A 15,843-nucleotide genomic window follows, 5' to 3' on the forward strand; every position below is an offset into this window, starting at 1 on the left:
AGTTGATATAGACTTTAGTTTATGCACAGAGTAGTAATTATTGTATATGTAGGTGTCATGGTCTGCAACCCGTTATTATACTTAGTATATATTTTGGACTCTTTATTGTCGTGATGCTAGTATTTAAGTAGGATATTATTTTTTATGGAAATGGAACAATTTTTTTTATATTTAGTGTTTTTGGTTATCATTTATTTTAAAAGTTTGTTGCGTAACAAAGATTAAGGTTTTGAAATTTTGAGCAATTTTTATATTTAAAATTTTTTAACGTAAAGACGTTTCGGTGTCCGAATCGTGGGTAAAATGGATCCTACGTAAACATTTATACGGATGGATTGTAAAAGCGCTTTGAATTTAAAATTATATATATAATAAAGCTGTAGATTTTAAAATTCGGATCAACTTTTGTATTGAACACTTTTAAATTTAAAAATATTTTGGTGTCCATATTGTAGGTGCGACAGATCGCATGGAAACATTTGTGCAAACGAATTGTGAAAGTATTTTGAATTTTAAAATTTGCTCTATAATGAAGTTGTAGTTTTTGAACTTTTGATCAAATTCTATATTGAACAACTTTTGATTTCAACTATTTTGGTGTTCAAATTGTACCTATAATGTTGCTCGTGTAGAAGTAATGGAAAGAACGGTTGTGGTTTGATTTAATTAAATCCGAGATTTTTTCTAAAGAAGTTCTTGGGAGAGGACTAAGACGGCGGGTTGATTTTATGAAAATTTAAGGTTTTCTTTGCAAATTGCCCTTAACCGGGAAGGTTGGACTGTGGGTTAATTTTAAGAAAAGTTGTGGATGTTTTCGTAAAATTGTATAAGAGAGGAGGCCGGACTACGGTTGCTTTCTCTAAAGTCCGAGGGATTTTTTGCAAAATAACTGGAACTAGCACGATTTGGACCGTCCGCCCGGCTGATCCAATGGTTGGGAATTGCACGCGACGCGACCACGCTCCCTGGCCACCTTTTCTGCGTGGATAGATTTGAGGCACGTAACACCCCATGCACTTTTTAAAACCGTGGACACTAAATCAAGAGTCTGAGACTCGAACTCTAGTGACGGCTTTACTACCACGGCAACCAATAACCCCTTCGCTCGGATGGAAAAGTGGGTCTAGTCGAATCTCCCATGTGTTTTTAACCCCAATGATATGCCATGTTAACTCAAGGCAAACTACATTATCTTAGCTCAATCTAAGAGATCCAAATAATAAGACACTACATGAACCAACCACCTGGTGGTGGAGATGTGAGGTCGGAACGAACTCCATCCACCGACATTCAAAACATGGTGCTGCTGCCCAGAATTTATGCACCGCGCGCGGTGCTTTCGACAGTTTATTTCCACGAGTATGATACGAGCCACGCTCACGAGTGTACGTACGTATATGCGACTATGGTGTGCACGTGCCGTACGTGTATGTACATGTATGTTTTATCCTTATAATTATACAGAGAACCGCAACAGATACACAAAATAACAATGAGGTGGATGGCTCAATTAGTGCAAGGCGGGAGGTACACTCATATAGATGGCATACATTCGTATATATTGGTGCAAAAAATAGCACTCCTAGCTCTCCACAGTAAGCTAGCCACTTGAGCACCATATGACTATACATATCCACACTAGAGGTTATGTGAAAAAAAAATATACTGCATAGGAAACATGCTTCTTCTCAAACATGCAAAAAAAAAGAACAAAATTGCATAGCAAGTCCACCCAAATTATAGTAAGCATATATATATTCCTTTTGACATAGGATCAGAAGATGTTTTGAGTTGCTCAAAGGTCGTAGCAGGCGCACCAAAGGTAAACCAACAGTATCATGCATTCATGTAGAACAAGATTGACAGTCCATGAATTACCACTCGAATAGAAACACTATTTCTCAACACCGCGCAACAAGACATTTGTATCTGCAAGTTTCTCAACACTGGACAGATGGATGTATGATCTAGGTGATTGATCGATCGATCACCGGTATAACCTTCGGAGTTCCCGGAAGACCTCCCTGGCGATCCTGTCATCCCGCAGTAAGTTCTGGTGCGCACTGATAGCATCCAGTAGCATGCTGTGCATTTGTATCTGCAAAAGAAAATAAGTTCATTAGTTCTGCTTGTTTATTTCAACGATTCGGTCTGAAACGGCTTGAGAAAGTAGATATATATGGAGAGGAAATAAACAAGCTTAATTATTATGGCTCGTCGATCACCTCTCTGCGTCTCATGGCGGACTGAAGGACATAGTTGGTGTAAGGGTCGGTGATGAGCTGCTGGAAGGTGAAGCCCCAGTGGTGGCAGGCGAGCAGCTCCCCGACGACCTCGTCGGCCTGCTCCGGGGAGAAGAGGTCCAGGCACCGCTGCACCACGTGGCTGCTGGCCGCCTGCGTCGACAGGCTCACGTACCGCCCCCGGAGCGTCGCGTGCAGCCAGTCCCTCGCCTCCGGCACGGCCACCATCACGTGCTGCACCACGAAGTTCCTGCCACCAAGAACCAGACGATCGAGATCAAATGAGATAGTAATTCCGGCGAACCGTAGCCGGCTGGGGGCGGCGGGGTCACGTCCTGAGATCAAATGAGAATCGAATGCATATATATATATATATATATATATATATATATATATATATAACAAGAAGTACCCGTAGCCGTGCTCTGCTAGCGCGACCCCGTCCATGCACACGGCGGCGGCGAGCGAGTTCAGCAGCTGCTCGTCGCCGGCGGCCTTGTCGATGCACTTGGTCACCACGTTGCAGCCGTGCCTGTCACGGCACACGCGGTGGAGGAACAAGCTACTGGCGACGACGACGGTGATGAACTGCGTCCATGCATGCAGTGATGCGCTTGTCATAAGATCGATCGATCAGTCGAGTAATCATATCGCCATTGCTGCTAGATATAGATGGAGGATGTGGGGGATTTGAAATAAATCGGCTTAGCTCGTACCCGGATCTGGTAGGCGGAGAACGTGTCGAGGCATTTCATGATCATGCTGCCGCCATCCGCGTGCTCTATGAGGGAGATCATGCCTTGCTCGCCGGCGCGGGCGAGGGTGCCGGTGAAGAGCTCAGCGTGCCCGGGGTTCCTAGCCATTCTGCCTATCAGCATCTGAAGGATCTTGGACCTGGTCGAACAAAACATGCATAAAACGCAAACAAATTTGACACAAAACAAAGAAGCATGGGATATATTGTAATGAACAAAAATTGAGAAATATTTTATCTTTTTCCCCTGATGAAACAGCTAGTGACAACGCCGTTTGCATTGTGTGATGTGCTCTTGTTCTCCAGATTTACAAGACAGAAATTGTATGATTTGCTTTTGCAACAATCTAAAGAAGCACATGAGTTACCATAGCTAGTAGCTAGCGAGCAGCAGCAGTATATGACGAATGTGGGTGCATGAGATCTTACATACCCTGAATGGTTTCTGGCAACCGCGACGATCTGGTCGGGAGACGCCGCAAGGATCTGGAGCACGTGCGTGATCTGCTCGTCGGTCCAGTACTCCACCAATTTTTCCACGAGCTCGTGAGCGACGGGGTGGACCATGAGCCGGACGATGTCGCCGGCGACCTCCTCGAACACCTGCTGCGCCGCAGCGGCCCCGCTCCCGGCCACCATCCAGACCAGGAACTGGCACCCGGGGTGATTCCTGGCGATGCTGCTCATGGTGCCCCTCACGTCCTCCAGCCTCCTCCCCGCGTACGGGTCGGCGTTCGAGGGGCCACGGCAGCCGGGCCCGGGTGAGCGAGCATTGTTCTGGTCGCCAGCGTCGACCGGCAGCTCTTGCCGCCCGTGGTTCGCCAAACAATCGGACAGGCGGCGCCTGCCGCGCGCGACGAGGCCTTCGCCGCGAGCGCGGTCGCCGATGGTGAGACGCCTCAGCGAGTTCGCGACGAGGTCATCAAGTTGCTCCCTGGACCACTTGAGCGGCGAGCGCGAGCACGGGCGCCCGCCGTTGTTGTGCGCGTTGTACATGCCGTCACCCACGCGCGGCGAGGGAAAGGTCCCACTGCCGCCGCCATTGTCATTGCCACGGTAGAGCTCGTGCCCGGCGCTGCTGCCGGCGCCGGTGTGCCGGTTGCTGCCTGTGCGGGCATGCTGATGGGGCACAGAGATACCGCCGGCACCGTTGAAAGGGGAGGGGAAGGACGCGTACATGGGGGCGTCCATGTGCGGCGTCGAGGGAAAGGGTGTACTGCCGCCGCCGCCGCAAGAGTTCTCCTGTGAGAAGGTCATGCCATAGCCGCCGCCGCGCCTATCAACGGCGTGGCTGCCGCCGGGGCCGCCGTAGCTGGCGCCTCCATTGCTTGCCCCGTAGCTGGCGCCGTAGCTTCCACCGCCGCCGCTAGTGCCGGCGCCAGCGGTGCCGCCACCGACCCAGCTACTGCCGACGCCGGCGGCGCCATAGCTCGCGTAGACGTCGTAATGATTGGCGAACGGCTCCACGCTCGCAGTGCCGCCGCCGCCGCCCCGGTAACTGGTCGGGTGGCCATGCCAGCGGTGGGACGGCTCGGCGCCGCCGCCGCCGCCGCTCATGGGGCTGTCAGGGTAAGGCTCGCAGTCGTCGACGACGACCTCCTTGCCCTTGGCAGATCGGTTCCCATCCGCCATGTTGTTGGGGGCAGAGGAGGGGGGGAGGGGAGGGCTGCGCCTGCGCCTCTTCCACGGGTCGAGATCCCTCGCTGATTTTATACGGGGCGGCTGCGGGGGCCGTCCCGCCGTAGCGAGCATGGACTGCGTTCAGATAGAGGGCTCTCCCCTGGCTTTCAGAATGAGGGTGCTCGGGGGACGGGACGCGACCCCCCGCCCGCGTCTCTCGCTTTCCGCGGTTGTGCCCGGGGGCGGACAGACGAGAGCGAGAGCGGCGGCGGCCCGGCGGGGCAGAGCGTGCGTGATGGAGGAGGAGAGGAGGAACGCGGGCCTGTTTTGCTGGGCTTATGGGGGTTTTGGGCTGCTTGGGTCGTCTGTTCTACGTGCTGCCTGGCCCAACTGTGTACGCCTCAGTATTAAAAAAGAAACTGTGTACGCCCAAAATGCCACGAATTTGTTTTCACCCGCCCGTGTGTTCTTGTCCCCAAGAAAGTGAAAACACGTCTCCTGGAGGCTGGAGCAAGACAACTGGAGTAGAAGGGTCAAAACTTTTTTGTTTTAAGAAAACAGCAGAGCAGTGCTATATCATTTAAGAGAGGAAGCAAGGGTTTAGTCAAAACTCACAAGCATATCGAATGCCTACGACCTGCACGTAGAGCTTAGATAGTGCCTCCATCACTGCCTTCAGCTCTCCATGCCAGCAGCAGTATTCACCCTGACACAGTGACACCCGAATTGAAGATCAAAGCTGGCTTTGGTTTGGCCTCGAAAGCGCACTCAGACAGCATCGCCCGCAATGTGCTCGAACCGCATCGCCAGCAGGCATATATTCCAAACTTTTTTTTTGATAACCTTATATTCCAAAATTTCTGTATGCCGTTCAATTTGCACAAATAAGATCAACTACCGTAGAATCAAATACTTGCAGCTTATATATTTCTTAATTGCCTACTTGCATACAAAATGAACTCGGCGCACATGTATGTTTTCTACTTTCGATAACCAAGTAGCGATACCAAAAATTTAAGATCGGCAGTCAGATCAAACGCAACACAGCAGGAGCGCCACGCAAATCCTGCATTTTGCTCGGCATTTATCAGGTTCAAAATCCCAATTGAAGCCGACAAGAATGCAAACAGCTGAGATAACGAACACACAAGAATAATACCAGCTCTTCATGATTTGTATTAAAAGCAGACGATACGGCTCTTAAAACAAAGACTTCAGATGTCCAAATCGTTCACATCTCTCCTTGGCTCACACTTGAAAATTGTTCTAATATCCTAGCAAGCCCCGTGACCAAGCACAAATTTTAAACCCAGGTCCAAAATGTCGAACATAAAGCTCCTCGTGCCGAAACATGTCATGTTTAGTGGGATTTGACATACTCCTGCACTATGTTAAGGCCCTCAGATTCTTCACCGTAGTCCTGTGATTGAAACATAGAAGCCAAACATCAGTTTAAACCAAGACAGACTCACAGGAATTCTCTGAATGTATAAACCAAGCTAGTTGTATGTAGTAGTTTAGCAGGAAATCGATCTATTACCTTGACAACGACACAGGAGCAGCCCACAACCTTCCTTGCCTTGCCCTCAGAGTCAATCTTGCAAAGCTGCAATGGGTGGACAATAACGGGCAAAAGATTGTTAGAACTTAGCTGATGCCAAGCTGTACAAAAGGCAAGATGGAGATCATGCTAAACAAATGAAAGCTTAATAAACAACACAACTATAACTGAATGTATAGGCAAATAAGGATCAAAAACAGCAGTACAGTCACCACTATTGAAATAGCCAAATAGGTAGATCAATGCAAATCTCCCAACGAAATGCTAAAACGTGTAACATCTACGGATCAACACTAACAATTACAATACGTAAAATAAGCATTTTTTAACAAGCATTCTTTTAACTCACCCCAGCCCACTCGCCAAGAGTTTTGGCACTAGGCACGGTAACCAGATGAACATTGTGCTCAGAGCACAGTGCCTTCACCAGTTTGACATAATCAGGCTGGTCACAGTCCTCAGCAAGCACGCAAAGCTGAGCAGCATGCTTCTCAATGGCTTTGGCAGCCTCACGAAGGCCCTTCACAAGCCCATCATGGGCACTTGACTTCTTCATGACGAGCTGCAGGGCAGTCATCAAGTCCATTGGCTCCCCAAGAACCGGGGTAGGTGCCTCAACAGCAACAGGGGCCTCCTCCCTGCAAAAGCACAAAATCAAAATGAATTGATGAGCAGGGCATGAAAAGACCAAAACAGCAGCATTTCTAGACAAAAGAAAATACGCCAATAAATTTTCATCAATGCAGCAAGGTATCCATAGTTTTTTTTCAGATGGGTTAAACTACCCATCAACTAGCAACAGGTCACAAGGCCCAAGAATTATAGCATAAAGTTACATTCAATTCTTCATATGAGTCTCCATCAAATAGAAATCAGAATAACGTCCCTCTGCCGGAACACTATGAACTAACAAAGGCAACTCTAAAGGAAACAACCTGATTTTGAGGTCTGAACTGCATACTGGAAGCAATTTAGAACCATTTCTGCTACAACGTAATAAGTTGTTATTATCCGACAAGGAGTCACTAATACATTCACCAAACAGTCGATTCACACTACAAATCAGTCGAATTATTCAGAATAACATGGATGCACCCTGCCGGAAACGTTTCTCCCCCAGATCAACACCACGAGCGTGAATTACACGATTAAAGAGTACAACTAATCTACCTAGCCACGACTCCGCAGTCCTCGAAGAGAGCATGAAGCATGAAAGATCCCGCAACGGTGCAAGACAAACATGAACACCACCTAGATTTGCACAAAAAGCAAAGATTTAGTGGGAGAACTTACGCCATCTCCCGCGCTCCGAGGACCTGGCCGACTGCGAATGGAATACCTGGGAGGAAGCAAGCGGAATGAACGTCAGTAGCAATTAGCGAGGGGAGATTTGGGAGGGAAGAGGAGGAAGGTCAGGAGCGCGCCGCCACCTCGAGGGGTTGGAGAGCGAAGGGAAGCACCGTGCGGCTAGGGTTTTCGCGAGGGGAGGAGACGGCTGGGTGCTGGTGGACTTATATCTGAGTCGGGCCATTTGGGCCTTAGTGGGCTTTAACTTTTACCAGGCCGGGGGCGACTGAAAAGTAGGCTGAGGCCGAAACGAGGGAGAAAAAGGCCTATGAACCCACCGATTTTGAAATAGGCCCAAATGGGATTGGCCTGGTATATTTAAAAGTTTTTCCCACCCAACTAAAGGAAGGACTAGCATAGACGAAAAGCAGGTACGCACACACGTACACTCTATCGGTCTATCTTCATGAGTACCTTCGAAATGCAGAACCAGTAACATTCAAACTTAGATGAAAGCAAACATTAATGCCCTGGTTCTGGTGGTAGCTTTAAATGTTTGGTTACTTAGAGTTAGTTATCTTAGATCTTGCTCCGGTGGTTCCTTCCATAAAATCTGCACGAACTTTAAAACAGCTAATTTAATTAATTTTATTTTTGCCCACCCAGTATTGTTCGGGCCCGGCCCTACCCATAACCTACTGAGGCCCTGTCCAAGTCCAAGATCTTCTACACGGGTAGGCACTGCCCAGCGACGAACGACTCCAGTTCAGTTGTTCTCGCGATTTTCACGCCTGTTGTCTATCTCTGCCTCGCCATTCTTGTCGGCAGCGGACAGCGGCGGCGGCGTTTCTCCCCGATCCGGTTTTGTTAGGTGCGGTGGCAGCTCCCTCTCTCCCTCGCGGTTTCATCCATCGCCATTTTCCTCTCCGTCTGTCCCTCGCGGTTTGACCCGTCGCCGTTTTCCGCAGATCGCCGAGTCAAGGCGGACGAAGCGGCAGCGGTTCTCCCCATTGCAGATTCGGTTCCTTCCTGTTCCGTCCTCCACCTGTGCTCCGTCAATCGTGGCCTACGCCTCGGCACCCCTGATCCGCTGACATTGGCAGCCGAGGCGCACTTCCAGTAGGCTGAACGGAGAGGGGGCTGCAGCACTTGAAGGCGACGGTGTTCCACGGCAGCTGCGCCATTCTGGTATGTATCCGTACCCTCGTCCTCATTCCATTATTCTCTGATCTAAATGGACTCTGTTGCGAGTTTAGTTCCGATTAATGAACATTGCAGCAGCCATTAGAACAAAGTGTGGATTCCAAGGAAGAAATATCAGGAGGAAAGATATCATCTGCACTTCTGCAGGGATTTTCTTACCACCAATCGTCAACTTCATTTCATTTTACTTTAATGGTCGAAGTTGCAAGACAGTTTGATGTGAACTTTACTGTGAACTTGAACATATGTTGTATTTCAATTCGCAAATCAATCACAAATGACAATACTGTCCAATTTTTCCATCCATGCGATGTTAAACCATCTCAAACATGATCAGAAAATATATAAACGTCGGCAAAGCTGATGGTTTCATCCTCACAAACGTGATTGATTACTGATATGATCACAAACGTGAAAGTCGAAACAGATGAATGCAAATATAAAACCAGAGAATACATCGCCTCCACTGTTTAATTTCAGCATATGGGTCGGCTCCTGGCAGAGAACATAATCCTTCTCACCCCAGATCCACCTAGACCTTCCACAAAAGATGAACTCGGCACCTACTACATCGCTTGTTAGGGGCATCAGTCGAGCTTTCTTCAGTTGAGCATATTTCTTCAATTAGCAATCAACTAACAAAAAAAGCATCAGTCGAGCTTTCTTCAGAACCCAAGGAAGATACATGCATGGTGCTTCACGTTCTTAAACTCTGATGACCCCTTTGGGCCATTTTTCTACCAATAATATCTGCATTTGATTCTGCCAAAGAGAATCATCAGCACAGTAATAGACATGTGTTCTGCTCCATTTTCAGAGTTCAGGTTGAAACGTCTTACATTGCATTGTCAAAGATTCAGGCATTCAGAACTTCAGATTAAAAACCTAGGATTTAATAGACAATCAAATTGAGGGCAGCATATTATGAACTCACACTAATCTAAGACAATCAGAGTAGTGCTTCGTAACAGAGCAGGAAAATACATGTTGCACAGAGTTCTAATTAGCCTATATCTCTATTGTAAACAGAGCCGTAAGCAACGCTATCTCTATGTGCAAAATATAGTCGTAATCAAACAAATTGACAAAGTTGTACAGTTTTCCATCCATCTGCACACAAATCTATCAGAACTCTACCAGAGTTGCAGTTCTTCATCATCATCAGCGGTGCAGAGTCTAGCGTGGCCTGAACAGCTTCAGAAACCTGACCTGGCCTGAACAGCTTCAAAAGTGTCTCTTTTCGTTTGCCTTTCATCAGCGTCACAAATTACTTTTCCTTGCAAAGAGCACGACTTTTAACTCTTCTCTTCTGTAGAGGTACCTGAATAACATCTTCCCTTCTGTAGAGGTACCTAAATAACATCTTGCAAGGGTTGGTGTATCATTGCAACAGCCGCATCAGTGACCAAGTCATGCCATCTTGCCTGCAACACTTCACCACAGATCTGAAGGGATGTATGCCGACTTAGTTTCTGAGCATTCCTGCATGTTTGACTCATTGCATTAGCAATTAAAGAGCATGCCTGCTTTGATAGAATACTGATTCATCATTATGAATCACAAATATGTCTAAATTGCATTCTAAAATTATAATACTGAAAGAGGTGTGATTGTTATATGAAGGTTTTGCTTCATGTAAGCCTAATAAAAAATAATGCCAAACTAAACTCGTTTGCTTGAAAATGATTGCACAAAATATTGAAAATTGATGAGCAAATCAAAGAGGAATAAAAAAGGAAGAAGCTCATTCCTCAGCTTGTGTAACTGCTTGATGTCAGAGAAGTGATTCACAAACTGTATGCTACTGAGCTCTTACTACTTCCTCCGTCCAAAAAACAAGTCATTCTAGGATTCAAAATTTATCCTAAAAAATAAGTGATTTTAAAAGTGCATAGGCATGCAAGAATCAATTAGTACCAAATATAGGTAATAAATAGACGCAAACATGGTCATTTTATTTTCTTATTAATTTATCCTACAATGGGACGAAGGGATTATTGCTCTTGCCTTTCTCAGTTCCTGATCATTGTGTGGCTCCACTGCACAAACAGAGCACGCATCTCTTCCCGTACTCTCTGTAGTATGAAGAAAAAAGGGGACAATACACTGTCCTGAAATCGCGTGGGAACCACAAGCATCAAAGGCGAGGGCGTGACACAGTGCAACCCTCTGCTCCTTCACCGCGGTGAGTCCCTCAGTGAGCGCTCAGCGCTGACGAGCAATGGATAAGGAGTTGAAATGGGCATCAATGAAAATAAGGAGCACACAAAATGGATTGCGTTCGGCGGCACCCTACCTCCAGGCATGGCTCCAAGGCGTCCATTGCTGCCGCTGCTACCTCCACCGCCGTCCATCCGCCACAATGGCGCAGCTGCCTTGGAAAGTCGTCACCTTCAAGTGCTGCATCCCTCCCTCCATTCCGCCCCATGGAAATACGACTACGCTGCCGATGACAACGGATCGGAAGCGCTGCTGCGCAGGTTGCGGACGACAGAGCACGGGCGGAGAGAGGGAGCCGCCGCCGCCGCCGCCGCCATCCGCTCCAATGCGGCTAGATGCAGTGGGGACACACGGGAGGCGCCGCCGTCCATGTGCTCTCGCTCTGTAACTCTGAATGGATGAGATGAACAGCGTGCGTGCAAAACGGATCGGGAGTCAACGGGCTATGGTCTTGGTCTTGGGCTGGGCACGGATCGGGCATGGGTAGGGTCAGGCCCAAACAATACCCAGGAGGGGCAAAATAAAATTAATTAAATCAGCTGCTTTAAGATTCGTGCAAATTTATGGAAAGGACCACCGGAGCAAAACTCTTATATAAATACATTTTCTCTAAAAATATGCAACTTGTGTTGCAACATATAGCATCAGCTGTGTTTTTCTATTTATTATAACTCAATATACTTCTTTTTCTTGAACGCACAACCTTGAAGAGAAAGACGAAAGACTGAGTGAAGCAGCATGTAGGTCTACTCTATTTAAAATGCACACGGCACACACAAGTGTAGCTTAAAAGAAGCGGTCCGCTAATTAAACACAACCAATTCAGAAGTTAAAGATGCAAACACACACACACAGAATAAAGTTATGCTTCATCTAGAATGAAGCCAAGAGTGATGCAATGCTACTAAAACAGTAGCATTGTCCGGTTGCCACACTGGCCGCTACAGACTGATGAGACGAGATCCTAGACCAACGCAATGCTGCTCCCACCACCAGGAGGCTTCCGGACGCCGCCAAAGTAGTCCCGGGAAGCCACCTTTCCGTCGGCGAAGATGTTGCTGCCACTCATCTCCCTCAATTTCGCCGTGCTCAGGGCCTTCTCACCGGAGCCAGGGGGAGCATCTTCTTTGAAGATGTTGTTTCCAGTCAGCTCGTGGAATTTCTGATCGTGAATCTTTTTTGCTGTCTTGACCACTGGTTCCTCGCCGAAAACGATGTTGCTCCGACCTCCAGCAGGCTGCATATGCACCGATCATCAAAGCAAGTTCAGTCTATTTAGGCCCTGTTTGGACCCGGCAGGGCTAAACTTTAGCCCTATTACATCGAATATTTAGTTGCTAATTAGAAGTATTAAACGTAGATTAATAACAAAACTAATTGCATAACCCCTAGACAATTCGCGAGACGAATCTATTAAGCCTAATTAATCCATAATTCGTGAAACTAATTAATCGCAAATTAGCCCTAGGCTTCCACAATTAGTTTTATAATTAGCTCATGTTTAGTCCTCCTAATTGGCATCGAAACATATGATGTGACATGGCTAAATTTTAGCCCTTGGATCCAAACACACCCTTAGGCGGCAAGCAATTTATGTATATGCAGAAATTGTTGCAGTGTAGACAGTGGCCCACTTAAGGTTCCTTGGTACCTAATAAATTATGCTTTTTAGAATCAAACACAACCTCATCTTGTCAATAAAATCATTAATTTATGGTACAAGAAAAATTCAAGTCTCTATATATACTCATATGCTTCGACTTACATGAAGTGCTATACCATTTTAAGAAAATTTGAGCTTGAACTTTGGTGACTAATAAGAGATGCACGAAGTAAATTGAATATTCACAGTATCCTCGCGAGGAAAAAATTGTTAAGATGGAAGGAGCCTCTTACATTGGACACTTTAACTGATGTGTGAATGCTTCTTGGCTGTGGAAGTGCAAAATCCAAGTTTCCTCGCAGCTCCAGATTGCGAGCAGCCAAGGGCCTAGCAGGAACCTCAGGGGGTGGTCCAAAGATATCACTCCCACTCAGCTCCTTGCTCTTCGATTCTGAGATCTGCTTTGCCGTTTTAGAAGCAGCTTCACTCTCCAGGGTGCCACTAAGCTCTCGTTGCTTGGCCACCTCAGGCAATGAGGATGGCTTCTTGGGGGACACACTTCCCTCTGCACTAAATGTTATCTGACTCATGCCAGTGACAGTTTGCTGTTATGAAAAAAGAAGAAATAATTTAGATAGAATTCAACCTGAGAAATTCAGAACATGATGTCCAAAAATAGTCACAGAAAAACACTAGGCATTCTCGGATAGATATCCAAAGAAGAACTGAAAACATATTTCTATCAGAAATAGGAATTGGAGACACATAGGCAGACACGCCCAGTTCAACGTGGCATATAGTTTGGTGCTTGTGACTGGACAAGTATTTCAAGTAATCTGATTGTAAACATTTGAATGTTTTTAGAGCATTGGAAATATTCGATTACCACAATGATGATAAAAGGCACTCTTAACTAGTTGAAATAGCAACTCGCTACTATATGCAGAAAGCAAGGCCTTGACATACCTGATACATCCTCAAAGTAGTTTTGTTAGGAGGATTTGCTGCACCAGAACCAGACTCAAAATTATCAGTTCCACCAGACGCAGCAAATATTCCACTCCCAGTCATTTCTTTCATCTTTGAGCCAGAGCACATTTTCCTATCCAATGGAGGAAGTTATACAGAGGTGACTGAGAAGGTTAGAACTATGATAAATGAAATGTTATTAAGATACAATGTAATTGTCTCCTTCATATATGCTGGAGGAAAAGGAAGTGTCTATCTGGAACCATGGTCCGTGGGCCAACTGGGTATATTTTCTTTACACAACTACATTCTTCATGTGGGGAATCCCATGTTTTCAACCATACAATCATCTTACCTAAAATCTCAAGTGTGTAGTTTGTGGTTTTCAACTATGCATTTATCTTGGCTAAATGTGGAACTTTGGATCAGAACACAACACATTTTCTTCATGTAACCACAGAAATTATGGAACATCTGATGACCAACATCCAGGAACCTGGTTTTCTTACACTGCGTGTGGGACAAATTAGAGTTTAACAGCCTGCCATACTTGGCAATTTGGCATATATCTTATTATCTTAACATACAGAAATCACTTTCTTCACATATCAGCAGACAAAAAAAAGCCTAATAAATTTCAAATTAACAGCACAGCAGAAAAAAAATGTAATTTGCTATTAGCGCAGCAAAACTGCAAATCTGCACAGCCTACAAGGCACCCACCACCAGATGCCCCACCATAATCAGCTCTAATCATGGCTTCTCGGAAGTACACATTGGCCGGCACTTTCTCAGCTGACCTCCACTGTCTGTGCCATACAGCAGCAGCACTGCACATTTATTTGGACCCAAGCAACAACTCATGTTTGTTCACGCCAGTACAAATGTTCAAGTGTTCCAGTGCTAAATAAAGTAGCTGAAGACTCCAGCAGAGCAAGACACACGGGACCCAAGCATGAACCAAAGCACGCGACACGGTACCAGCGCGGATCGAGCGGATCAGGGCACGAATCGCTCACCTCTTGCTCAGATCCTCGGCCTCGTGCTCGGTGACCGGCGCGCCAAACATCGCGGGCGTGATCCCACCGGCCGGCTGGGGGAGACAAGGAAGCAACGACGGTCAGGAGGAGGGGGGGGGGGCAAAAGCTGGCGGCGGAAAGGGGATGGAGCTCCGCTCAGCCCCCCAGCCGCATCGCAGGTGAGAAAACGAGGACGGGACGGGCTCCTCGGAGGGTGGGTGGCGAGATCACCTTGAGGCAGGGGCGCGAGGCGGGAGACGGGGTGGCGGCCGCCGCGGCGGAGCCCTCCTCCGACCAGGCGAGCAGGCCCGCCGTCGAGGCGTGCGTCTTCCGCACCGGCACTGCCCTCTCCATCTCTCTCTCGCTCGCTCGCGCTTCGAGTTTTGAAATCGCGCGTGCTCTGCTCCGCACCGAGGCCAGTGTGTATCCAGTCCCTTCGGGCTTGGGGTGGCGGCGCTTTAAACAAGTTGGGTCGGTGCGCTCAAGTTTAGCACGAGTACGGACACCCGCACCTCGACTTCGTGCTACTGACGCGTGGAGTCAAGAAAACAGGGCCCCACTCGTCAGTGGGGCACTAAATATGGAGAACGGTCGGCTGTGTCTATACAAAATCAGATGGATAATCCATGATTCCAATTTCTTTTCGTGCTGTTCGCGATACGTCTCGAATCTAGGGATATACACACAAAATTCACATAGATCGTGTCAATTATTATTATATTAATAAGCACATTCGACGAAAGGATTTAGAAATCCACATATTAATCTAAAAAGGAGAAAGATTTGCGATGTTAGATTTTATGAAGATCTAACAGTCTAAACTAATCTAAAATTTCATATCAAATACAATTAATAAATAGTAAATTTTGAATTTAGAAAATTAAGTAAAATTAGGATACGGCGGAAGGTCCATGCTAAACACGATTAGTAATTAAAAAAAGAATTTGCATTGTCAGATTTTATAAAAATATAAGGGTATAAACAAACTCAAGAGTTTGTATCAAATAAGATTAATAAATAACTAGTTTCGAATTAAAAAAATAAAATATGACCAAAGAGTTCATGCAGAATGCGATTAGTAAATAGCTAACTTTAGAATTAGAAAAATAAGAAAATTAGAACTTAACAATAATCCATATCCAATACAATTAGCAAATAGCTAAATTTGATATTATAGAAACAAGAAAAATTAAAGAAAATTAGGGTAGGACCAAAGAGTCCACGACGAATACGATTAATAATAATAGCTAAATTTGAAATTTGAAAAATAAGATATTAGAACTTAATCGAGGAGTCCATATCAAATAAATATCAAATACTATTAGTAAATAGCTAAATTTGAGATTATAAAAATAAGAAAATTA

General features: G+C 46.2%; 3 protein-coding genes and 1 long non-coding RNA gene across 4 annotated transcripts; all 4 read right to left on the minus strand.

The window, feature by feature from the left end:
- Positions 1-1,987: 1,987 nt before the first annotated feature.
- LOC112897755 (putative pumilio homolog 8, chloroplastic) lies at positions 1,988-4,629 on the minus strand. The gene is made up of 5 exons (XM_025966148.1): positions 3,431-4,629; positions 2,960-3,137; positions 2,656-2,831; positions 2,226-2,493; positions 1,988-2,098 (listed from the first exon to the last, which is right to left on the minus strand). Exons 1-5 carry the CDS (start codon positions 4,627-4,629, stop codon positions 1,988-1,990), a joined length of 1,932 nt encoding a protein of 643 aa, XP_025821933.1.
- A 1,124-nt stretch (positions 4,630-5,753) lies between these two features.
- On the minus strand, positions 5,754-7,702 carry LOC112891289 (40S ribosomal protein S12). Its single transcript, XM_025958172.1, has 5 exons — positions 7,609-7,702; positions 7,472-7,517; positions 6,528-6,816; positions 6,158-6,223; positions 5,754-6,037 (listed from the first exon to the last, which is right to left on the minus strand). Exons 2-5 carry the CDS (start codon positions 7,474-7,476, stop codon positions 5,978-5,980), a joined length of 420 nt encoding a protein of 139 aa, XP_025813957.1. The 5' UTR covers positions 7,477-7,517; positions 7,609-7,702; the 3' UTR covers positions 5,754-5,977.
- Positions 7,703-9,576: 1,874 nt separating this feature from the next.
- Positions 9,577-10,417, minus strand: LOC112878772. The gene is made up of 2 exons (XR_003225865.1): positions 10,021-10,417; positions 9,577-9,989 (listed from the first exon to the last, which is right to left on the minus strand). It is a non-coding gene; the product is annotated as an uncharacterized LOC112878772 (long non-coding RNA).
- Positions 10,418-11,613: 1,196 nt separating this feature from the next.
- LOC112901745 lies at positions 11,614-14,833 on the minus strand. The gene is made up of 5 exons (XM_025970718.1): positions 14,711-14,833; positions 14,480-14,553; positions 13,458-13,593; positions 12,785-13,096; positions 11,614-12,125 (listed from the first exon to the last, which is right to left on the minus strand). The coding sequence occupies exons 1-5, from the start codon at positions 14,831-14,833 to the stop codon at positions 11,853-11,855; spliced, it is 918 nt and encodes a 305-aa protein (XP_025826503.1). The 3' UTR covers positions 11,614-11,852.
- Positions 14,834-15,843: the final 1,010 nt, after the last annotated feature.

This window comes from Panicum hallii, chromosome 1, assembly GCF_002211085.1.
Source record: "Panicum hallii strain FIL2 chromosome 1, PHallii_v3.1, whole genome shotgun sequence".
Taxonomy (NCBI): domain Eukaryota; kingdom Viridiplantae; phylum Streptophyta; class Magnoliopsida; order Poales; family Poaceae; genus Panicum; species Panicum hallii.